The 24,240-nt window shown below is 48.3% G+C and overlaps 3 protein-coding genes across 12 annotated transcripts in view; 1 reads left to right on the forward strand and 2 right to left on the reverse strand.

The window, feature by feature from the left end:
* LOC104151832 (ninein-like protein) overlaps positions 1–10,255 on the forward strand; it is a 31,304-nt gene extending 21,049 nt beyond the window's left edge. For 3 of the 5 annotated variants that reach the window (XM_068940546.1, XM_068940551.1, XM_068940552.1), the window contains 2 exons: positions 4,309–4,480; positions 4,833–10,255. The gene's annotated coding sequence lies outside the window, so the exon portion shown is untranslated. Of the gene's footprint in view, position 1; positions 90–324; positions 455–4,308; positions 4,481–4,832 lie in introns of those variants that run through there. The other 2 variants (XM_068940550.1, XM_068940549.1) reach the window with 2 other exon arrangements.
* On the reverse strand, positions 73–3,531 carry GINS1 (GINS complex subunit 1). 2 transcript variants are annotated; one of them, XM_068940590.1, is made up of 7 exons: positions 3,405–3,531; positions 3,264–3,328; positions 3,056–3,151; positions 2,650–2,740; positions 1,760–1,876; positions 822–896; positions 73–548 (listed from the first exon to the last, which is right to left on the reverse strand). In XM_068940590.1, the coding sequence occupies exons 1-7, from the start codon at positions 3,477–3,479 to the stop codon at positions 480–482; spliced, it is 588 nt and encodes a 195-aa protein (XP_068796691.1). In that variant the 5' UTR covers positions 3,480–3,531; the 3' UTR covers positions 73–479. The 2 variants fall into 2 exon arrangements, with proteins under 2 accessions (XP_068796691.1, XP_068796692.1); XM_068940591.1 differs by lacking the exons at positions 73–548; positions 822–896; positions 1,760–1,876 and adding an exon at positions 2,139–2,545 and having other exon boundaries at positions 3,405–3,510.
* GPCPD1 (glycerophosphocholine phosphodiesterase 1) overlaps positions 5,722–24,240 on the reverse strand; it is a 54,690-nt gene continuing 36,171 nt past the window's right edge. For 4 of the 5 annotated variants that reach the window (XM_068940555.1, XM_068940553.1, XM_068940556.1 and 1 more), the window contains exons 15-20: positions 24,082–24,143; positions 22,571–22,636; positions 21,477–21,613; positions 20,132–20,267; positions 19,665–19,825; positions 10,186–11,977 (exon numbers count right to left, since the gene is read on the reverse strand). In XM_068940555.1, coding sequence (XP_068796656.1) covers positions 11,773–11,977; positions 19,665–19,825; positions 20,132–20,267; positions 21,477–21,613; positions 22,571–22,636; positions 24,082–24,143 — 767 coding nt within the window. In that variant the 3' untranslated portion in view covers positions 10,186–11,772. Of the gene's footprint in view, positions 6,723–10,185; positions 11,978–19,664; positions 19,826–20,131; positions 20,268–21,476; positions 21,614–22,570; positions 22,637–24,081; positions 24,144–24,240 lie in introns of those variants that run through there. The other variant, XM_068940558.1, reaches the window with a different exon arrangement.

A 24,240-nucleotide genomic window follows, 5' to 3' on the forward strand; every position in this document is an offset into this window, starting at 1 on the left:
GGGTCAAGACGAGCTGGGCCAGAGAGCCAGGAGGGAGAGAGCGTTTAACGGATACGACGCTGACGCTTAACCAGGGGTTTAAACTGAAGGCTGACGCAGTTCTTTATTTCACAACCGTGGCGTTCCCCCAGCTTCCAGAGCCCAGCTGGTCTCTTATTGCCACGTGCACAGCGTGAACAAAGCATTGCTTCAAACAAAACCCTCAAAACCCATTTGTAGTTGCAGGGGCTGGATAAGACCGCGCGCCCGGGCTGGAGCCCCAGGCTCGCTGCGTGTACCCTTCGGTCACGAAGGGCTGGCCAGCGTGGCTTAAATACTTTACAGGCTCTGAGGTGATCTTCGTGTCAGGTATCAGAGGCTACTAAGAGGAGCTACAGGGCGCTCTGTGCCGGAGCCTTGACCTGGCTGAAGTCCTGCAGCGCCCGCTCCCTGCTGGGGACAGGCCGCCAGGGAAGGGCTGTCCCTCCGGTCCTGAACGCTTACGACAGGACGTGCTCCAGGACTCCTTGTCTGATTAACTGCTCGCATTTCCAGCGGGGTAAAAAATGCTGCACAAGAACACAGACAAACTTTCCCTGAGACCCAGGCCGCCTGGATGCGTTGCTGCAGGCGGCCTGCTCTGTGCTGCGCCGCCGTGTGTAGCAGTACGAGGTCAAACAGCGGTCCTGGGGCACGCAGGCGGCTTGCAGCGCGTGCGAGGCGCTGGGTGCAGCAACTGCAACGTGCTGCGAAGCTGGGATGAGCAGGGGAGCGTCACAGGAGCGCAGGGGAAGAGAAGGAGCAGGAAAGGGGTTAGGACCCCGCTCGGTTGTCTTTCGTACCTGGCTATTCTTCTTCAGCAGGACGGTGGTGCCATCATCAATCTCAAATTCGCCGTAGTCTTTTAAGCACCGCACCTGCAAAGGCAAAGGGCAGCTCTCTGCAGCAGCAGCTCTCCGACTGAGGAGCACGTCGCTGCCGACGTATCGCACACGCCCCCAAACTGTAAGTACGGGGCCGTTCCTGCCCGCCTGGCAGAGCCTCCGTCTGGGACAGGCACCTGAAACGCAAAACCAGATGGATCCCGTGGCCTGTTCCCTCTATCTGACCTTCTCTTCCTGCACCTGCCTGCCAGCGGGCAGCCCAGGCCCTCCACGGAGGCTGCTGGAAGAGCAGCGCTGCCAGGAGAGGCCCCCCCCACGCATGCCAGAAAATGCCAGGCTGTGAACGCCAGTGAAACCGTCTTCAGGGGCAGGTTTAGTTCCCCTAGAAAGTCTCTTCCTAAGAGACCATCAGAACACAGCGCTGCAGCTCCTGCCTCCGAATCCGTTGTTCAGGTGCTCGTGCTCTCTTGCATCAATTGTATAAAACAACGCTTAGTCTCATCCATGAAAGTCCATTTAAAACAACAACAAAGGAAACTAGTTGACAATCTTCAAGATGGGAACGAGGTTTCTAGTTGATCCAAAGAGTTTTTCGGGAGACAAAATTCAGTTTTTGCAAGACAAATGCTGCATAAAGTTTTCACAGTAATTCAGACCCCCCCCCCCCCCACACACACACACACCGGTTCCCTGCAGGTTGGAAATGCCATGTTTCAACATACTTTGAGCTCTCAGAAGAAGAGAGAGTAAAACACTGGCGGGCAGAGTTTATCGAATGGCTTTGCTCAGTGAACTCCCCAGCTCGGGAGGAAGCCGAGATCTCTAAAGGAGAGTGGCTCGGTCAAGTGCCTCCCGCCACCCCCAACGCAGACAGAAGCCGCCAGTCCTGCACTTACTTCGATGTACAGGCTTTTAGGAGGCTTTATGTCCTGCGTAAGGTCCAGCCCCTCCTCTCCGCCTACTGACCTCATGTAGGTGGCCAGAGATTTTTTGTACCGGTTGAACCACTCCACCTGTGGACATTAACAGCAAACAGAGCTTTATTTCAAGAGGCGGTTTTAAGCCTTTAAAAACAAAACTGCCGCGTTATCACCCACAGATGCAAGATTCTGCTACAAAAATCCAGACTAGCAGGACCAAAGGGATTTGCGCTACTGGGACTAACCAGCAGGGATTCTGCCTAGGACCCAGGGGTCTGCCCTTGCCACTCTTGGGACAAAAGTGATTCTCTCAAGTTTAAGATTAAAGAAGAACCTTTACTGAGAGAGACATCTCCATGCCCCCGCATAGCTAATGCTGAGGGAGGAGGTCCATGATGAATCGGCTCTGGTGTATCTGTGCTGTCAGACCACTGTTCCCAGGCGTGCTCATGCCAGCCGAAGGAGCGCACAAGCTCTTCTAAAGGGAATAAACTGCCCCAGGCACAGGGCAGCCGGGGATCAGACTGGGACACGTGCTGGAAACAAGATCAGCAGCGCTGTACTTCAGTTTACAAATGGCGTTTGAGACGAGCACAGGGAGAGCCTGCCGCGCCGGGTGCGAGGGCGATCGGGTGACGACCTTCTGATCCCGAACGGTGCCAAGCTGCGCCTGCACTCAGCATCCGTTTGGGATTGCATCCTTGGAAGGACAATGAGGAAACAAACGGATACTTGCAGAAAGGCACACAAAACATCGTGCATCTAGAGTGGAAAAAAAAAGTCTATCCTATTTTGACTCGGCTAACCTGATGGTTTCTGGGGAGGAATAAGTGGAAGGGAGGGAAAAGGGGACAAGGCTGACTCACTTCCTCCGCTGACATGTGAAACTGGATGGCGTTTGGCAGGACGCTGCCATACTCCCACCTGAGAGCGCGGATCCGCAGCAACCGGTCGTACCTGGGGGAAGAAAGAAGGGACAGAGAGAGAGAGAGAGAGAGAGAGAGAGAGAGAGACCTCGCTCCAAGGTCTCTCTGCTGAGACCAGCGCTGGCACTACACCTGGGCAATGCAGACACTCGGATCACTCCTCAAAGCAAAGTGCAAAACCGGGGTCGTTCCACCCTCCTTCCTTTCAAGGCGGTGGTTTTGGATCTATTTGCTAATTAAAAGCTTTCAGAGAGCAGGGGGGAAAGAGGGATGCTCCATGCCCCCGACAGCTGCTCTCTGCCGAGGGGCTGAGCCGGAGCGCCCGGTCCGGCACTGCCGCACTCACAGGTAGGCCACGACGCAGCGCTGGTTTCGGAGCAGGCAGCAGTGGCGAAACCGGATGAGGAAGATGAGGTCCGTCCGCCCCGACTTCGCTTCGGACCTGGAGAAGGAGGCGGCACGTTACGGCGGGGCAGACGCCGCTCCCGGTGCCGCCGGGCGTGCGGGGCTCGCCGCGGCCCGGCGGCGGGCACGGCCCGCGGCCCGGCACTCACACGTCCGCCTGGTTCCGCTCGTACAGCGCCCGCATCTCCTCCAGCGCCTGCCGCAGCCCCTCCGCCTGCGGCACCGACACGGTCAGCCCGGGGCCCTCGGGACCCCCGGGATCCCGGCCCGCCCCGCGGCCCCCCGCTCACCCGGAAGGGCGGCAGGTGCCCGCCGGCGGCGCGGTGCAGCTCCCGCACCAGCCCCGCCGCCCGCTCGCCGGCCATGCTGCCGCGGCGCGCGCGGGCGCGGGAAACCGGCCCCGCGGCCCAGCCAATGGGGGCCGCGGGCGGCGTGACGCGCCCCCGGGGGGCGGAGCGTTGGCCCCGGCGGCACCGCGCAGACAGGCGCACGCGATGGGGGGAGAGGGGGGGGCGGTAGCCAGCGTTAGGACGTTCCGCCCCCGGGGAGCGCGTCACGCCGGCTCCCGCTCCGCCCCCGGCCCCCATTGGCTGCGGCGGGGCCGGTTTCCCGCGCGCGCGCCGGGGCGGGAGCGGCGGGCGGCTGCGGGTGAGCGGGGCCGGGGGCGCGGCCGGGGCCGGGGGCGAGGGCGGGCGGCGCTGTGCCCGCCGGGCCGCGGCCGCGGCCAGCCCGGCAGGGCGGCGGCGGGTAACGCTCGTTGTCGCCGCGGTGACGCAGGGGTGGGCTCCGCGGTCGCCCGCGGGCCTCTGCCCAGCTCCAGGCCGCCCTGCCGCGACCCTCGCAGCCCGCCCGGGGGGCGCTCCGCGACGGCGGGAGCTGGATGACGGCTGGACGCTGCTTGCGCTGCGGACCCCAGCGCTGGAAGCCAGGGAAAGGGGTGAGGAAGGAGCCCAGATTCCCCCTGCGGCTGGCCCTTTCTGCTGCTCTCTGAGGGCCGGAGCTGGGAGCTGCCCTTCAGCCGCCAGCGGCGGCGCGGCGTCCTCCAGCCCGGCCGGGGCTCGTGTGTGGGACACAGCGAGCTCTGTCGCCGGGGCGGCGGGGAAAGCACCCGCTGCCCTGGTGTCGGTGCTGCAGTGGTCTCCAGGATCTCTCTCCAGCCCCCTCATCTGTGGGGTCTCCTGGCTCGCTCTCCAGCCCGCCCGGAGGATGCGCCGGGACAGCAGGAGGAGGCAGCGGGATCGTGTCCGTGGCGCCGTTGGGGCCGGCCGGGGAAGCGGGATGGAGACGCCGCTGTCGCCCCTCGGTGGGGAGCAGAGCCTGGCGCAGCGGGTGAGCAGGGAGGACCCGGAGCCGCGGCAATCAGCAGGTCTGTGGGAGCGGGACGGCCCCGGTGCCGCGGTCGACGCGTGTGCGCGGTGCCGGAGCGCGGCTGGGCGGGACGCCCCTGCCGGGGGCTCGGCGTGGCCGAGAGCGGCTTTCCCAGCCGCTCGCCCCGGGCCGGCTGCGCCGCGGGGCCGGCAGCGCCGCTGGGGAGCCCGGGCTGTCACAGCCCGGCCGGGGGGCTGGAGCTGGGGCCGCTCGCCGCGGAGGGCTGCAAAGCCGCCTGCAGCGCAGCCCCGGCCCTGCTCGGGGAAGCGGGGCTTTTGTCCCTGCTGGTGAGAAGCGCGAGCGCGCCTTGATTTTGCGATTTTGCCGGGCTGCGCGCCCTGTGCTGCCAGGTCCTGGTGGCGGGTCCCTGGCCCCTGGCAGCGCCCTCCCTGCCCGCTGCCGGGAGCCGCCTCGTGGGACGCCGGCTGCCGCCGCCCAGAGGCGCTGAAGGCGCTTTCCAGCCCCAGGAGGAGCAGACTTGCGGGTCGCCTCGGCGCACCCCTCGCGGAGGAGCCGCGGCAGGACGCAGCCCGCGCTCGCTCCGCTTCTGGGAGCTGCGTCCCACCTGGCTGCGCTGCTGCGCCGGGGACAAGCGCAGTGGGACCGTGCACGGGCGCAGCCCGCTGCGGGGTTTTGGCTCTGGGAAATAAATACACACTGGAGCGGTGCAGCCCCCCCCCCAGCAGCAGCAGCAGCGCGACACTCGCTGTGTTCAATCCAGGGTTTGTTTATTTAGCCCCAGCGCCGCTCTCAGCAGGCCCCTTCCTCGCCCGCCCTCCGCAGCCCCTGCTCGGGGCGACCTGCCTGCGACTGGAGCCCGGCACCATCTGCGCACCCTTGGGCGGGGGGGGGAGGCCACCGTCGCTGCAGAGACCATCTCCAGGGACGAATCCTGCCCCGGCATCCCCTGATCCCAGGGTTTGGGACTTGGCAGCCCCAGGGATACAAATATCTCACTGCACCCCCCCCCCCCCCCCGGGCTTGGCCTCTTTCTTAAAGGCATTGGGTCAGTGCTGGCAGAGACTAAGTGAGGTGTGTGGGGACAAAAAATCAGCGAGGCTTTTTTGCCCCCCCACAGCTCACTTAGTCCCTGTTGCGGAGGGGGCGTAGGCTTGAACCAGGCCCAGGGTAGGCTGGGGAGGGGGGGCCAACACCCTTCCCTCAGCCTCTCCCGGGCTCGGGCTCAGCCCCCGCCCCCCTCCACAAAAAAAGCCTCGCTGATTTTTTGCCCCCCCACACCTCACTTAGTCTCTCCCTGCACCGGCCCCATTGCTCCCAAGGGGATTTCTCCTCCTCTTCAACCCACCCACCTCGTGCCCTGTGCGGGGGGGTGAGCGGAGCGCTGGCTCGGAGCAGAGAGACCCTGTTTTCCCCCAAAGTGAACCCGGCTGCTACTGTTGGGGCTGTATCCAGCAGGGCCGAGCCAGGTGCAGTCCTGGGGGACGCGGGTCCGAGGACCGGGAGCTGCTGCCGGGGCCGAGCTGGAAAGGTCGCGTCCTTGCTGCGCTGCTGCGCCCCGCAAACGCGGTGGGCTCCCCCTGGGTCTTTGCCTCCTGCCCAGTCCAGCTGTTCAGGCTGGAACAGCCCTTTCCAGGGGGGTGAACCCAGACATTGACCCGCGGACGCTTTGCTCCCTTCGGGACCTGAAGCCCCCCGGGGCCTGAGGCAGCCGGTGCTCGCCCCAGCGCCCCGGGGACCGGGCTCCGCAGCTGCTGAGGACGCGGGCTGGGCCAGAAAAGCTCTTCGCTGCGACGGCAGCCCTGGCGCCGAGGCTGCCGGGCCTGTGGGGTTGCTGCCGGGGGCCTGTCCCGGCTGTCTGGCTGACGGCACCGCGCGTGCTGCAAGGGAAATAAAACATGCGGAAAAATATATTAAACCAGCCATAAAAAGGGGATGTGCTGTAAAACGACCCGCTCGGGCCCACAGCTGCCAGCGGTTCATCTGCACAGCGATCCCAGCCTCAGGATAACGGAGAGGCCACGTGAGCAGGCAGCTCGCTGTCCCGCCTAGAGCCACCATCAGTTTACTGCCCCTTCCCATAGGGCAGGATTGGCGATAGGACCTGACTGCCTCCTTGAACAGCAAAGAAAGCGGTTGAAAAATACCTGGTCAGAAACGTATTTGCATACTCCACGGGCAGATCGCCGCCTCCTGCAGCGGAGCCGTTCCACTTTTCCTTCCCCGTCAAACGCTTCGTCGGCGTGCCTGGAGACGCCACACTGAGGGACCGTCACCGTAACCTCAGGGAGAAAAGAAATAATAAAGATAGATGTCTATCGGCCACGGGCCTTCATTCTGGCGCTGTTTACACGCACGCAGTCTAACTTATCGTTACAGCTGGCAGAGCCATTTTTCATGTAAGCACAACTGTAGACGCTTCCTTAAGGCCTTGCGGGGGCCGCGCGCCCCTCCTCTAGCCAGGTGCAGCGCTCACGCAGGCATCGCCTTCCCCACACCCGTGCCTCAGTGAAACGAGCAAATGAATTATTGCATTACTGCTCGGTATATTTCAGCAGTCCTTAAAATCCTCAGATGAAATGAGGCCAAGGTCACGGTCAGAAAGCATCGTCTCAGAAGAATCGCGCGACTTACCCGGACGAGGCTGGCGAAGAGCGGCACGATTACTGCCGCGCTCTCCCTTTTGCGGACGGGAAGCTCGAGTCCGGCTCCCCGTTGTTTCGGAGGAAAACATACAGAGTCCCCCGAGTGAGTTAGCGCCAGATGCTTCACCGCCACCAGGTCCACCCGCGGCCGGGGCAGCGCCGGGCCGGCCAGCAGCTCGGACCCAGCAGCTCCATAGGGGCGCTTACAGCCAAAACAGCCTTTTCAAACCGCCGATCCACATGCTGTTAGAAGCCCTTAGCCTAAAGCTGCCCAAGGTGACAGGCCCGTGTTAGCACGGTGGCCCCTGTCCCCAAGCCTTCCTTTCCGTCAGGGTATTTAGGCTGAAGAACAGGACTCGGAGGGGCAGCAGCAGCCCAGGGCGCACACCGAGAGGAGGGCAGCAGCCGCATGTTGTCCACGGCCAGCGAGTAAGGCGGCACTCACGGGCCCGAGCGGCAGCGACAGCGATTCGGGTTATAAATCAGGGAAGCCTGTCCAACAGCACCAAGCCAAATCTACTGCGGAGGGCTTACAGCCTCCCAAAGCAGCGTGTTTACAGCAGGCTCGACAGAGCTGTGCGTTGTCATGTAACACAGGGAGCTGGACTAGGTGACTTCTCCCTATTTTTTTGGTCTTAGGTTATTTTCTTCATATTTCATCAGAGAACAGGTTTATTCCCAGGTTGAGTCACCTACCACCAACCAAGCCCCAGACTCGCACGGGTGCCAAGCGGGTGCACGCCGGACAAGCAAGCAGAGAAGTTCGCTTCTGTCGGGCGAAGCGACTGCGCCTAGGCCAAAATAAGCACCCCGCGTCACCCGTTCACCCCCGGGCAAAACGAGTCGGGGGCCGCACGAGACCTCGCCGGTTTGTTCGAGCCTGAGCACGCACCACGAAGCGGACCCGCGGCTGTGCCCGCGGCCAGCCCCGGGGATACAGCCGCGGCAGTCGGGAGATAATCAGTGATTTTAAAACACAAAAAAAAATCAGCCAAGGGAAGCGCCCGCGCAGGAGATCTACGCGCTGGGCGAGCACCAGCCCACGGCAGCAACAGACGAAGCGCGAGAGCCGCGTCGATGCTAGCTGCCCGCACGGCGATGCAGGTATAAACGCCGTTCCCGGGGCTAAACCCGCCCTGCGGCTGCCGCAGCGCCCGGCGAGGGCACGGGTTCAGGCCTCTCGGCCGAGGCCGCGCTGCTTCGCTGTGCCTGCTGTGTATTTAATACGCCAGCCGCCCTCCCGCCCCCATGCCTGCCTCTGGCTGAACGTTACCTGGGGTTTAAGCACCCCGTTGCCCGAGCACTCGCACGCAGGAACTTGGTTCTCCCAACTGCGCTGCTGCATTGGGCAAGTTATGATCCCCTCCGCTTATTTCCAGGGTCGGGGGAGCAGAGCCAGAGCATTAAGCTCAGGGCCAAGGTTTCAGCTCGCGCCTGTCACAAGCTCAAAGGCAACATACGTCTCCGGGGGCGCCAAGCACTCCCTTCCCGAGCCAAGCAGAAAGCTGCCCGCTGCCTTTCGCGGGGCAGCGCGCTCTTACCGCGGTGACTTGCTGCGGTGCAGGAGGGAGCAGCAGCCGGGGCAGCCAGCCCACGCACAGATCCCAGCACAAAACCTGCTTTGCCGAGGAGCCTTCACCCAAATCGGCTACCAACGCAGAGCAGCTGTGTGCCCCTGTGAGAGCACAGCCCCACAGCCAGCTTCACAGCAGCGCTGGAAAAACCTCCCCGATGCTGCAGCGTTTCCTGCAAAGGCCTCAGCTGTCCCTGCACGACGAGGAACCACCGCAGGGAGCTTGTTAGCTGCTGACGGACACCCACCCGGCCGTTCGGGTGCCTGAACACAGGTGCCGTTTTTGCACATCGCAGGGGCTGAGGTGTTTGCACGGGGCTTACAGCCACAACCTACAGTCGGGCTGAAGCGGCGCGAGCCTCCCGCGCGCCCGCGCTCTGCCGCCCGGCTGCTCCAGCCTCCTCTGGCTTGCAGCTCTCTGCTCTCCCCGGGTGGCAGCACTTACCGGTCCGGTAGCAGAAAGCAGCAGCTATTTGCCCGGCAGAGCTTCCGCGAGCTGTCCGCGCGGCCGCCACAAGAGACACAGCTATGCGCTGCTACGGCTTGCCGCTTCTCCTCACCTAGACCCTCCAGGACAGACCTTGAGAAAGGGAGCAAAGGCAGACGGTTACCGTTGCTGTTGCGGCTTCCAGGACCGCCGGGAGGCTCACGTGCGTTTTGAGTGTCAGTTACTGCTACCTGACGGACAATCTCTTCCCACACCCCAAGCCACGGTTACCTCGGACGGGGGGGGGGGACACGGTCAAAAAATCCTGGAGGAAACTGCTCATTCAAATCGGATGAAGGGACCAGCGGCATAACGCCCTCGCCCTTCTGCTGCGTTCCAGCAACTACTTTGAACTACGGAAAGGACTTTCCTTTAAGCGGATTAAATACCTGGATAGCCTTGGCCTTGCTCCTCGCTCTAGCGTTTCTCACAAGACTGTCCCAGAAGGCCGTTTTCAGCAGAACACGAGCTGAAGGTAACGTCGTGCTGCCGCGACCCTGCCGTGCGTCCCTCCGAGCCGGCGGCGTTGCCCGCCAGCTGTGGCGCACCTACCGCGGCCTGTGGCCACGGTGGGAAGGCAGCTGCGAGCAGCGACGCGGCAGTTTGGAAGAGCGTTTTAAAGCCCAGCTGCGTTCAGAGCTAGCACACCGTTAGAAAAAATTTTGAGGGGGCTTCAGCCTTCCTCGAGCATCACAAGGGGTTAGTCTGAGAGGGTGCGTCAGACACAGCACCGCTTTCAAAACACCTCCGCGCAACAGCCATGTCACGTCCAACGCCTCTGGGAACGCGCACCGGCACGTACAGCTCTGGCAGAGTTTGTACATCAGTTGGCAAAGCCCTCCAAGGCCCTTCAAGGCAGCCCCGCAGGGCCATACCGACGAGGAAAAAGTAACGATATCCATCACTCACATCCAACAAGCGAGGAACCCGGACTTGCCGATCAGGCGACGACCACAGGCGATCGATCGATCATTCTTGAATCGGGTTCGGTGCCCCCTCCCTGCCCAGACCCCCGAAACACAACTCACGTACTTCCAAACTTAGTTTTTAAATTCATTTTATGTTTATGGTTTGTTTTTTTTTTTTTAAATAAAAGACAGCTTCCAGATACCTAACGACTCCTCTGCTGTTTGTGCAGGACAAACCAAGTTGAAATACTAAAATGCGCAAGGCAAGTTGAAACAAGCTGTTTGTTTCCAACTGCTCAGCGGTGCGGGCCCGGGCAAGTCTTTGCAATGGTCTTTACACAATCAGTTCTACGTAGCAATGACTGTCTATCAAGAATATAATATACGCTATAGTCTTCATTGTCCATTTACAACAAGAGAAAAAAATAAATATTTTCCATTCTTATTATACATTAACACTTCAGTAGAAAGTTACAGCTGTTGTGTTGGCGTGACCTGCAACTTCAGGAGGAGAAAGGACATGCGTATGTATCTACTAAGAGCTCTAAACTATGACTTTGTAATAAATTACAGAGGATAGATATCAGCCAACAAAACACCGGTTATCTGAACTCAGTACATTTGTGATTCTCGCTCTGAAAATCAGCTTTTACAAAATACAAAAGCTAGTGGCTCATATTATTTAAGTAAGTCCAACCATAGGTAGCATTACCTTTTTCTGAATGTTTGTGAATAACAGGCTTGTGGTTTTAGGCAGAGAAGATGCAGTAGTTTAGTCAGTCCCTGCACCCTCACACTTAACTAGCACCGTAGAGATGCAAGGACCTCAGCAAACACCTCAACTTCGTGCTTAATAATTAAAGCATGCATTTTGTAGAGTTTGTGCATGGTAGCTCTTTTGTCCGTTACGGTTACTGTGCAAAAGAGCTTCTTAACCACCAAAGATGTTTTTGTAATTTTGTTAGCGTCAAAAGTTATTAGCAACGTTTCTGAAGTTTAGCCGGCCTGTGTGAGATTAGTGAAAAAACTGTACTTGTGGTTCACTCTTCATCGCTATGAACAGACACTGTACCACTCAATCAATTGGCAAATCGGAAAACAAGGGCAGCAGCCTAAATGTCCAACACAGGGGGGAAAAAAGAACTAATGTGCATTGCAGTTTACTTAAAAATATATATAAATATTTATAAAATGGCACAAAGCTTTGTACAGTTGGATCCATCAGTGCAAATGCATGCATACGAGGTACCAGTTTATCCAGGCCAGATCTAATTACATGTATATTACAATCACGCTCTTAATCTGCTGTTGTCAGGTTAGTATTGAAGGCAAATCAAAGCCATAACAATTTTTCAGCAGTTTCAATATTAGATCATTGTAACTTCTCTACAATTTCGTATTTACAGTTTAGTTTTTGAGGCTTTGCGCCTCAGATTGCTTACTTTATAACATTTTTTTTAAAGCACTTGGTGCCAATACTGTTTTAAAATTTGAGACTTGATTATGGAAAAGTTAAAACTGTATCTGTCAACTGGAACAATAACTATAACTGGCTGAACATTTTAGCAGGATTTGAATTTTCAGCAAGCACTGCCAGGAAGGAGGAACGTGGTTATTGCTAGTTGGGGACTAAAAAACAAACAAACCATCCCGAAGGCATAGACAGCACTGCTCCAACGGCGAACATTAAATAGATACTAAACAGCTTTCTGCCTCGCATCAGTCTTTGTGCACGTGAATGCTGTTCAAGTTATCTACGCCTTTCGCTTCCCGGCGACTATGACGACATTTACACAGAGCTATGGATTTAAAGTGGCTAACTGAGGGACACACACAGCTTTTCAACTCTGGTAATTCCTTCTTTAGACGTTCCAGCTGCTCTACCTGGAATATATTTGGTTGTTCAGGGTTCCAGTCATATATCCTGAATAATCAAGAAAAGAAAAGAAACACACTTATCAGTATAGCCTGACGGTTCACAGAAATGCAGACTACATGAAGCTACTGGTTAATTTCTTTTTTTTCTCCCTGCCGGAGTAATATTAGGTACCAGCAAGTCTATTAGGGAAAAAAAAAAAAACAACTATGTCTGAGGACAGTACTTGAAAGTTTCGTCTCTAATCTTGCAATATAAAATAGTATTCCTTTTTCACAACAGTTAACATTTCACTGGATATGCCAAAAAGCTAGCCACTGGCATTGCCTCGTGTACTCTTCCGAAAATGTGATTTTATAAGAGATCACTTTTTTGCTGAGGCACAAAGCAGTGAGGCAGGACAGAGTTCCAGGCTTCAAACTAAAATGCCAAGAAATTTCAGCGCGCCAGGAAGATTATTGGAACAGACCACTGTACACTTCTTCCACATAATAGTGAATGGAGATCATGCTTACCTTTTCAAGAAGCACTCCCCCCGCTAAAAATCAGAACCATTTTTCAAAACTACCACCACAGTATTAGGTAAGGAGTGAAAAACACTGAATCTCTATTCACACTTAATGCTGATTTAACTATCCACCTTATTTAAAATAGTATATTCTCACTTTCTTGTTTTCACGCATGTAAACAAAGCTGAAGGATTTGTATTGTTAACATTGTACTGCATTGTCCAAATCCAAATCCCATTTTAATGTTGACAACGAAGGCACTGAGCATAGCTCAAATAGTATTTTGGTGTAGTTCATTACAAAGACTTTTAGCAAAAGCGTTAATGCTTCTGTAAATAAGCCTTAGAAACAGCTGCAGGAACACTAGTGTGGGTCTCCTTCCTATATATTCAGTCTCCATGTTTCTCCACATAACTTGCAAGTACTCTGCAGCTTTAAGATCTCTAACTCTTGTCAAATTTGGCTGGAGCTCAATTTGAAAGGGAGTGAAGAAGGGAAGAGGGGGGCTCTCATGCAGAATGTCATGAAGGCCTCCTTTCCTTGGGGGGAAAAAAAGAGGCAAACCTACAACTAAAGCAGCTTATGAAAACAAACTGTTGTAAGCCTCAAAGGCCAGCACAGGCGGATGCATTAAAACTCTTACTTCAGCAGTAGATTCTGCTATGACATCCCACCCAGCTGGCAACGTCCCCAAATCCTTCTATTCCTATGTATATACTAGGTAACACACAACACAGGATGAAAAATACCAAGTAATGAAATTTAGTGCACCAAGTATTATCAAGTAGCTTACAAGCAAAGAAGGTAAATACAGTGTAGAAGACTACCTAGGGGCAGGAAATGTGTACATAATATTCTCGTTTCTGCGCTAGTCAGATGCCTACATAATAAATACATTTGGAACATCTTATCAGCAGAAGTACTATATGCCAGCGTACCATCAGTATGAATCTTTTTTAGGATCTTTTTTCATGCCGATATTTGAGCATCTTATCAAAAAATATTCACATTTATGCTCTGACTTTCACAAGACATCACCTTAATTAAACACCATCAAATTAATCAAGTAATTGGGTTGTGTGTTTCAGATTTATATTTAAAAATATTTTAAAATATTTTCATCTAAAAAATATATATACATACACACACATACATATCCATTATATATGTTGGACTGGAAGCAACTGTGTTAACCATGTTGCTTAGATTTATTCTGCGCAGAATTAGGAAAACATTAACAAAGTAAGAGTGGGTTTATGCTAAGGAACTGGCTATACTTATACTTGGAATGTAAAGCACTTCATGGGTTTAAAAAAACCCCCATTCGTCTAGGATAATTCAACTCGTAGGTACAACGACACTTACTGTGATCAAGAAGGATACCCTCTGGTCTCCAGAATTAATTTCTAACATCAGGATGTTATTTATCTCCAAAACGTAAATGCCGGTGCCATTCTTCAACCCAGTTCCCTTCACTTGTAGCTATGGCGCATATACAGTTTCAGGTATTGTAAGGCTTCTGGTTTATCTCCTTCCAAAGTCACCAGAGATCAGAAAACTTTTGGAAGAAATTATTGTAGCTTCTGCCTCAGTGTTTTCTGTAGATTCAGGCCGTCTCTCATTTACGATTCCCTCAAGAAAGTGGTTTGCTGTTACTGCACCCTCCTTTCCCTTTCATACCATCGTTTCATGGTATCTCCAAAAGGAACAGAACAACAGAGTGCGGCGTGATACAGTGCCAGGTGCCCTTTTCACCCCAGGGAGACAAGTCATGGACTGTTGGGAAGCCCACGACATCAAAAATAATTCAATGCGGTTGAAGTGCGATTAAAATATTTCTTCAAACAAGAGTGTGAGGAGTTAAACGAGCGTAAGAGTGAAGAAATGCTTCTGCAGGAAATACAGATACTGCTCTCATCCCCTACAGCAAGATCAAAGACAGAAGGCAGGACAAATGCTGTCCAGTTTAGAGTGCCAACAAAAGGCACAGAGGTTAAATTACTTGCACGGCGCCTATGATCCAGTACCGACTAAGACAAGAGTCCAAATTGCCTGATACAAGCTGCCCACAAAATAAAAGCTTAACCTTTCTTCCTCCCAGGAGGAAGATATGACCCTTTGTTTTCTGCAGTTAAGTTAGCTCACACGTTACAGGTGTCTTTATGCATTCAAGACAAAGCGCTCGAGTTAGGTGATAGTCGCACACAGCAATGCACTTTAGGAACTGCTGCTTTTAAATCCTTTCCATCCATTAGACACTCAACAGCAAAAGCACGTTCTAAGCCCCTTTCCCTGGAAAGTGGCCAAGCACGTTGCTAAGCAGCTTCCAGTGGGTATTTTATTGGATCTTTGCTAGAGTAAGCCTAAAGTCTGTAATTCTTGCTTGATATTCAATTCTATTCTATTGAGATTTTGGAAAAATCCAACCTTCCAAGCTCCACTGCAACCAGTCTGCTCAAATGTATATAGTACGTCTGAACTGGAAGCAGAGGAGCCAATCTGAAGCACAGCTACACTTAGGCCTCAGAATTGCTTGTTTGCAATTTTTTGGGGGGTCCACTAAATCATACCAGCCGTTGGCAGGAAGAGACTTCTCCTCTTATCAATTATTTCCAGCATCACAATCAAAATAACGAATAGACTGTACATCTTCCTATCCTTCATTCTTCTACAGGGGAATTATTTATAGGTAATTATGCACCAAAGTTCCTACATTTAATTTCCTACTAATAAGCAAGCCCTGCAGGAGACTGGGAAGTGTTTCCAGTATAATATTTTTAAGCTAATACTTTTTGTAAAAAGCTTTGCAGGACTTCACAGGGTTATGAGGTGAGAACAGAGCTGATGTTTTTCACTCCTACCATGTATTTTTGCAGCCTCTGAAAACACATCTGCCCAGCAAATCTCAGCCCCAGCTCTTTTTCCTTGCTACTGCTAGGCCGAAAAATGCAGGGTCAGTAGTACTGATTTCAGGCCAAGGAGATTTTCTAATGCTTTTGATTATAACTTTCCATTTTTCTTTCCATCTCAAGGTAAACTTGGAATTTACTGTGCAGTTCACAAGATAGCAAAGGCTTGGATTACCCTTGCATAACACTGAAGAGTAGATTAAATTATGAATCAACTAATACTAGTTAACTTTCTACATATATCCATGCTGTTGTTAATTCAGTAATCACCCTTTTTTTAAGCAGGCTTTTTTTAAGCTTTGTGAGGTTTGCAGAATGCTTTTGCTTTTACTGCCAACTACATTTGTGTTAGTTTTGGAAAACTGGTGAAACTATACTAGAGCATAGAGATTTTGGTGGGAATCTGCAAATGCCACACGAAGCCACAAGGAACTGCAGTGTTCAGAGAAGAGACAGAAACATTGAAGATTCTCAAGGAAAGGCTTTCAGCGTAAATGCTTGAGGATTACTGGCTTAATCATCGTCATGCAGCTGTGTATATTCCTTGGCAAACAGAACTCAGCTCATGCTAAGTGAACAAAAAAAAAAAGATGATAATTCAAATGTAAGCTGGCATCCGCCCCCTCTCCACGTTGGTATTTAACATATACCCACCCAGTGGGTGTGAAAACATAGGACTCTGTTGCTCTTATTGGATAAGGAAATTCAAACGCAGAAATACTTCCTAGATTGTTTATTAAACTTATCTAGGAGCAAAATATTAGCTGATTCCCCACCAGTTCCTGTTTTAAAATTATGCTGCCCATCCAGAGAATTTGTCTACAATAGGTTAAGATCTCCTCTCCAAATAAATCTAAACATCACACTAATAAAATGTCTTAAGCATGAGATTCACTTTCAGCCTGAACAAAAGATTCACAGATATGCATTTGAAGTACTTTTCCGGATTACGGTTTAAATAGAAGCCTGGATACTGAAGCAGAGAGCGCACCTTTCCTATAGGTCGCACTTTTAACATGAGTAGTTCAGGTATTTTGGATGCTGAAATTAATGCTGGTTCAACGCAGAAAAAAAGCAGAACATTGTCCTGGAAGCTGCACTAGTCCACCCCAGTGCCTTAGTGATTTATAGTATGCCTGATAATCTACAGCCCAAGTGGAGAAAGGACTGGATGGAAAAAAAAAAAAAAAGTCCTCCCTCTTCCCCAGTGAGATGGTTCCTTTAATAGCTTTGATAACTTGCAAGCTTCCCAGATGCAGTCTTGCAGTTTTTCTCATGCAAAACAAAGTCAGACCCCCTACCTGCTCTTTTTTTTGCCCGACACTTGGTATCAACTTTTTGGTATTCAGGACACAGAGTTTTTCTGCCATCTTCTCAAGTGGCTAGAATGATTTTGCACAGCTCTACATGGATGATTAAAGTTCAGAAAAATTGCTTACAGTCTTTGACAGAATTACTACATGCTGGCAACAGTAATAATCAAGGCTATATCCAAGCAGCCTAAAATTCACCAAAATCTCTGTGTTCAGTTCCTAATATATTCTGACAAACAACACTTCTGAAGATGGCTTACTTAAAGCTCTAGTAAACACCAGGCACCGCAATTTTTGATAAATATCTGAACTTAGCCTTAAATTTTCAGTCCAGAGAACAAACAAGTTCTGCATATACTGGCTATACATTAACAGGACAGGTGACTGCAGTACCTGCTTATTTCTAGATCTAGCAACAGGCACTTACGTCTTTCACATCAGTCTCCAGTTGAGTTCTGCTTCAAAAGTAGCTCGGAATTTATCTCTCTCTAAACTTCAAATACCACAAAATATGGATGCATACCTCCTAACAGAAGAAGACTTTCACCACACCCATTCAAACTTTTGACAGTCTAAACTCTTGACATTAACTTCACACTCTCAAGTGATTTGAAGGACTGCCTCTTACAACAGCTCCAGCTGAAAACTGAAGCACTTGCTGCTGGATTTTATACTTGGACGAACCATCCAGGACTTGCAGGTATCACCAGCATTTCAAAATGGCCAGTTTGAGATATCTGAGGCAATTTTCTGAAAGTGGCGTGCCTCTACTAAGGGTTCCATATTAAGATTCAATATAAATCGATGTAGACATCTAGCAAACTCTGAAAAAAGAACTAACAATTGTAAAGGAACATTCTGATGCTCATTTTGGCCTTCTATGGAAGTAAAGGGCAATAATGTTTAGAGTTAAAGAGCCTGCAACAATTATACTGAGCTAAAACAATAGTTTGCTCCTCAATTACAGTTTGCATCTTGACAGAGAAAGAAAAACACACCACTGTACTACAATTTTTTTTAAATAGCATTGGTATTTATGTTAGTTTTTGGGCTTCTCTCAAGAAAATGTAAATGTCAACAAGGTAGAAGAAATGCGGGGAGCAGGGGGTGAGGAGAGAGATGAGTATTGTTGGGAATCCAGACATTCTAAATAGTGTGGGATGATCAAAATCATGTGAATCCATAGGGCCTAGAAGGATACGAGCACTTTGAACAAAGGTAAGGTAAAAGGTGTTCCGCTATCATACGGTAATTTTAACACACTAAACAGTACAAAAGGGCGAATAAGATGAAACCTAGCCGACTTGTAGGCCTATCATACATGCAACATTATTTACATAGTGCTGAGCAGTTAACTAGCAAAAGCAACAAGAAGTCAGGAATAGGGCTTTCACCCGTATTTTACTATTTTACCACAGAAGGGCCTATCTACTACATCAGTAACAAAACTCTGAAAGACTGGATTAGTAGACATCAGATGAATAGGCATTTCACGAGAACACTTTATGCAGTAATAAGTATTAGATTAAAACCCCCCACTTACCTACAGACTAAAGACTTATTCTTTCAAGCCACGCGTATGGTAGGACCAAGTTTCATAATCAACTCAGTGACAGTATACTGAAGAGTGAGAGTAGCATTTCTTTTGCACCATCAGTCCAAGGATATTTTTCCACCCATTAAGGAAGCCTAAGTCTTGACTTGTAGGAGAAACGTAACATGTAGCACTGGTGTAGCAGGAAAGAGGACTGATGGTTCAATGACTTCAGTCTGAAGCTGGTCCCAATGCAATAACCTTTTTATTCCTTTCTACCATTCATACAAGAGGCAGACATGCTACAGTACTAGCAGGAAGGCCTTCAGTAAACCCGAAGCACTGGGCCCCTCATTCTGGAAGGACTCTCAGAAGTCAAGAACGGATCAAAAGGAGTTAACTAGTTTTACATCAGTAGCCTACACCTATAAGAGCAAGCATTATTTGATTTGTTGCCTCTAAACACGTTGACTTGACTCTTCATTTTATAAAGCAGAAGATAAGCAAAGCCCTTGACAAGTACCTGATGCTAAGGGTTTGAAAATGTCTTCTATTATTCAACATTTTGATTACACTTTGTAATTCTTTCCCAATTACGTAATCTTTGTAATCTATCAGAAAGTCTGCTTTTTCCTAATTCTCTTCGACAAGCTTCCCAATTTCAACATTCTTCTTGCGACAGTGAATTAAGGTCCAAAAAAATGTGCTAACCACGGCTATTAATTTCACATCTTTTTTGATAAAAGAACTGAAATTTTTGATTGGTTTAAGGAACTGAAGTAATACTTTTGTTTAACGTTTTATCACAGTCTTCTGATGTCATCCTGAATTGTGCAGACAGAGCAACTACTTTCTGAGGTGACTAATTTAGGGAGTCTGTCCTGGGAGTCACTTCAAACTAATTTTAATAGGAAAAATAGTATGAGTATACAAGAACTCACAGCTTTGAAATACAGCTAAACAGAATGGCGGGAAAAATTTGAAGTAAGTTAAATTCATTCATTCAAGTTGTATTAACTATTCCCCCCTTCCGTAAGTGCAGAAAGCTGAAGATTTCAGGCAAATAGTTAAACAAACTTATTCTCATCATATCATGTACAGAGTCTAAAAATTACCATCAGGAATGTTAATAGTATGTTAAATGAGTATGCCATGTATTAGTTCTTTAGAAAATCAAATTCAGTCCTATTTGAACAGGTATGTCATATATTTGCATTAACCTCAGGAGAAGCAAAAGTTGTTTTGCTTCATACATACAGCTGAAAGAGTAGGAAAAGAGTACATTTATTAGTTTTAGTCTTTCTAAAGACTTTCCAAATTAGTTTATGGAATTATTGGGTTTATAGCATGAAAGGAGGATATTCTACATCTAGTCAGTTAAAGAGTAATGTGAAATTTTACAAGAATCGGGATACAATAACATTTTATCTTAAATAATCTGGTTTTTTTTTTAAACACCAAGCGATGTACCTGTCATATATTAGCCCATGAACACCATATTCTCTCAACTTCTTCCTGTTATCTGGGTCATTTGCATCATCACCCCACGAGAAAATAACTAAGTCTTTAGATTTGGCTTGTTCAATAAACACTGGATTCCTCAGCAGGTCTTCAGAGTGCACGTTAATCCCCTGCAATATAAAAGACGTCAATTAAAATCTATGTTTCTGAAAATCTCTTACAATGCTTGAGACTTACAGTTCCTTACAATTTAATATAATTAAAGAACTGTAAACTGACAGCACTATCTCTTTTAATCAATGTCTTAAATACACGTTTGAAACAAACGGACATTGTTTTGGCAGTTACTAAATGCTGAGATATTTCTTTTATGAATTTGTTTGTAATTTTAAGCATCAGCGTCAAAAATTATGCATTTACCATTTATCATTTAGTCTCATTTTACTGCAGAGTAATACCAGAACTTGGCAGCTTACCAGTAAGTTTTCAAACTGGGCAAAACTAATGGCAATTGGAGTTGTACGAGATCTAAGATCCATAAGTTCTGGATAGAAGTCAGATTCTCCTTGAGTGAGAAATAACACAGGATACTTGTTTTGCTTATGCCGAACCCTGTTTAAAAAAAAAAAAAAAAAAGGGTGAGGCTTGGAAGTAGCAAGTGTGTTAAAAAGCAGGAAAATTCAGTCTTACTGTTTGAGGGAGGTTGTTGCCTTTAACGTGTGTTCATTTGCTTCCTAGTTAATGCAACAAGACAGTACTGCAGCATAGTATCAAACCACTCGACGTACTGTTCCTTTCAACACTATTATTAGAGATTGACATACCCCATTTAAAGGAAGCTAGAGTTCAAGCTGCACTCAAATCTACATCCTCAAAGTGTTCATATAAACCTCTGCAGACTACCCGGTTCTACCATTTTCTTCTTAAACGCACGTTGGAGTAAAATGAACATTCACAGTAAGAGTGTCTAATATATATTCAATTTACAATACACAACCTTTCTTGCGTATATTCCAAGTAGGATCCCAGCACAATCGTATGCATATACAACAGATGAAAGCAAATTTGGGGGATTAGCCTGTTAGGCACTCTTTCACACTTGCTTCTCTTCATCCTTTTCTGCTATCTTCATGTGGTCTTGTCAGGCCCATGTACCCTTCCATGGTGTCTCATGAGGGCACTCGCTCATCAAATGACTGTCCACTCAAATTCCTGTTTGTAGTATCTTTTCCATGAAGCCATTCAATAATAGTGCTAAATCACTTCTTGTTATGAAATACTGCAGCAGATTGTTAACTCATATATATCCTAACTGCCTTTTCCCCAGTTCAACTCCTGTGCTTTTTCTGTGCTCCAATACGTTCAGTATGACATTCCATTAAAGAAAAGGAAACTGTTCAACCAAAAAAACAAAGCACAGCTAATTCAAAGCTATTTCATTTTCTTTCCTTTTTAAAAGGCAGATATAGTGAAAAATTGTAACAAAATGATTATTTAGTTTGTAAATTAGGCTTGCACCTGCTTCAGTATGACAGAAATGGACATTATGACACCAGAATGTCCTTTTTGTTATGTTAAGAAAGTCCAAAACAACCAGGAAGGCACTTGCCAAAATTATCAACTTTCTTCTCCTATTTTATTTTTGGCATCGCAAAGGAATCTAATTTCTTGCTTCAATTCTCAACTGTTTTGGCACTCCAAGTTTAGATGTAACCGAAAACTGAAATGTGTGATTAATTTCCTACGGTAGTCTTATGTCTAAAGTGAATCTTACCTAATAAAAAAAGAAGAAAAAATATGATTTATCTCTTCTTAACTTACATGGTACAAATATCTGCATCAAATGAAGAAAATATAATTCTCCTTCTTCCAGCATTCAGCAGAATAGTTTTTAGAATAATATCTAGAAAGAGGTTCATATCAAAATAAGTTGACAAGTTGCCATCCCACTGTCCATCCTATGGAAAGGAAGGATAAGTTTCAGCCATTTAAATTAAGGCTTACGAAAATTATTTTAACAAGCAAGGGTCTCTCACTGAGTCTGAGTGAAATGAGAATTCAGCTTGTAAGTCTGAATATAAAAGTCACTGCTTTAGTCAACGGAATGCTACTTGCAGCCCTACGTAGCGCAGTCTGAGAGGTGCCGCTGAATTCTGACAGCAATAAGGTTCACTGAGAAAGTTCACTGTCTTCCCACTCACAGGGAAAGTTTGTATGAAGCCTTTTCTAATTTTGAAAACACAAAGGAAATCTATAAAAGATCATTAAAACTTGTTATTTTTAAACACAAAATGCAACAATAATATTTATAGAAATAAATGAGAGATCTTTTGTCTTTGAGAACAGCAGTTACTAGTCTTTCTGTAGTTGACCCTTCCCTGAGAGGGTCAGCATGGATCCAAGCTGACAGACTTCCACCTACCCCTGTACTTAGTTTCTTTCTCCTACTGCCAGCTTTAGCCCCAGTCTTGACAACTGCGTCCTAGGCAGAACAAATAAACAGCCCAGCTGGGGCCACAGTACTCCTATGACTGCCACGTGATGTAGAAACACAGGCCGCTGCCCCTGCTCAGGGCTGAGAGAGCTTCATGTCACTCCTCACATGCATAGTATGTCCACTAACTTAAAAAAGGATCTTCCACTAAAAACTGTTAGACCTGCATTATAAGCTCAATCCTATAAATACTTCCTATTACTTTAGGCGTAAGTTTTCATTTGCAGGGTTGGTGCCATTATACTCTCAGTTTTAAAAACAAGGGGTTATAATGAAATAAGGTCATGAAAAAATCAACTCCCCCTCCCCCCAAATAATGCTTCTTCTCGTTTGTAGCTCATACAAATTACCATGTCAAATTACAAGCTTTAGCCATGAAAACAACAAAGTGTCAAAGTAAAGCACCTGTACATTTACTTACTCTTTGTTGGCAGATCCATTTTATTTCTATGTTGAACCCAACATCTTCAGAAACAGACTCCAGGACCTGAAAATATATTATTATGAAGAGACCCCACAGCAAAGGAGGGCAATTAAGCACTCTTAGTAAGCGTAAATACTGGGGAAATACACTAGAATTTAAGCCCAGAAGGACTAACAGTAGAATAAAAAATTAAATTTTTAACACGTAACACCAGATACATTTATCTTTTTTCTACTTCCAGTTCAAAGACAGGCTACAGAAAAATGGATAAAAACTTGAGGACAAAATTTTGACACAGTACACATGCAAGTTTATTCACCCCAACACGTGTATAAACACAAAACTTGTCTGATGGAGCAGAGGAGTATCTTTTACTAGAGTAATTTGTTGGAGAAATGCCCTATTTGTTCTCCTCAAAAGGAAATGTTTTGTACTTCTCTGTGAAGTTTTTTTGAATGCAGGAAGTACCTTAAGTTACAAACAGTCATATATGAAATCCATGAATATAATGGTTTTACAGGAAAAATAAAAATATGTGAAATACTTGTAAGGGAAGTAGTAACTGTAAGGTGAATTCAAATCAAAAGGTGAAACAAACAGCTAATGAAAATAAGAAAATGTCAATAGGTGATTCTCTAATCCTATGAAGAGGACATATACAGAAAAAGGTAATGTATTCTTTCTTAGAAAAAGAAAATTAAATTTTGGGAATCAAAACAGGTGCATGCATTGAACCTCAGCAGTTCAAACAAAGCTCTTTATTTCCTGTAGCTACTCAGTCATCTGATTAGACAGTAAAAATACAGCTGGGCATATGAACTGTAACTGATGAGTATTTCATACCTATTCTGACATGAGTCCGTAACTAACCATGGATATTAATCACCTCTACGGTCCAAATAAAAAGTGCTGTTACATAATACAATTCCCTAAAAGGCATGCCAATGAACAGTTCAGACATTAGGAAAAACAGCAAGGGAAAAAATCCCCAGCAGTTGAAGAAAAAACATTCCAAATATGACCAAACTGTATTTGGTCAGTTGTTTCTGAGAAAAATAAGCCAACACAAAGCCCAGAGATGGTAAATAGTCATTAAAAGCTGAGAGCATGCTAAATAGTTGAGAATATGTGATGAATTAATGCGATTTGTGTACTATACAGGAGACTGCTAAAGGCCATTTTTTTCCCCCCTCAAAATAAGCAAACAGCTGTGGATGCCTTAAAATGCAGTGCCCAAGCATTAACCAGCTGTAAAACTGAGTGCATCCTAAGCCATACAACCAGGGTTCCCAAATTAAGACGCCTGAAAGGTATACAAACGACAGAGCTTAAGCGCTGCAAAGGCTCCAGTGGCCAGCAATAAAGCTTAGGTTCCCATTTTGGGCACTGGAATCAGATGTCTAAAAGCAGAAATGAATATCCCTTGCTAGGTGTACAAAGCTGAAAGAAAAACACCTGTTTTCATGTTACATAGTCATCATCTCTACTGCTCTATATTCACTGCTTACTGTTTGCAGAGAAGGAAATGGCTGGGTCTCAAAAGCGAAGTTGTCTTCTTCTTTAAAAGATGCTGAAATGAAATATTAAAGACTGGATCAAAACCAAAAAATAGCATTGCTGATTCCAATATGAAAAGGCTGGTTCAACAATCATGTCTTTTAAGAACA

The sequence above is a fragment of the Struthio camelus genome, chromosome 3 (assembly GCF_040807025.1).
Source record: "Struthio camelus isolate bStrCam1 chromosome 3, bStrCam1.hap1, whole genome shotgun sequence".
Classification (NCBI taxonomy): Eukaryota; Metazoa; Chordata; class Aves; order Struthioniformes; family Struthionidae; genus Struthio; species Struthio camelus.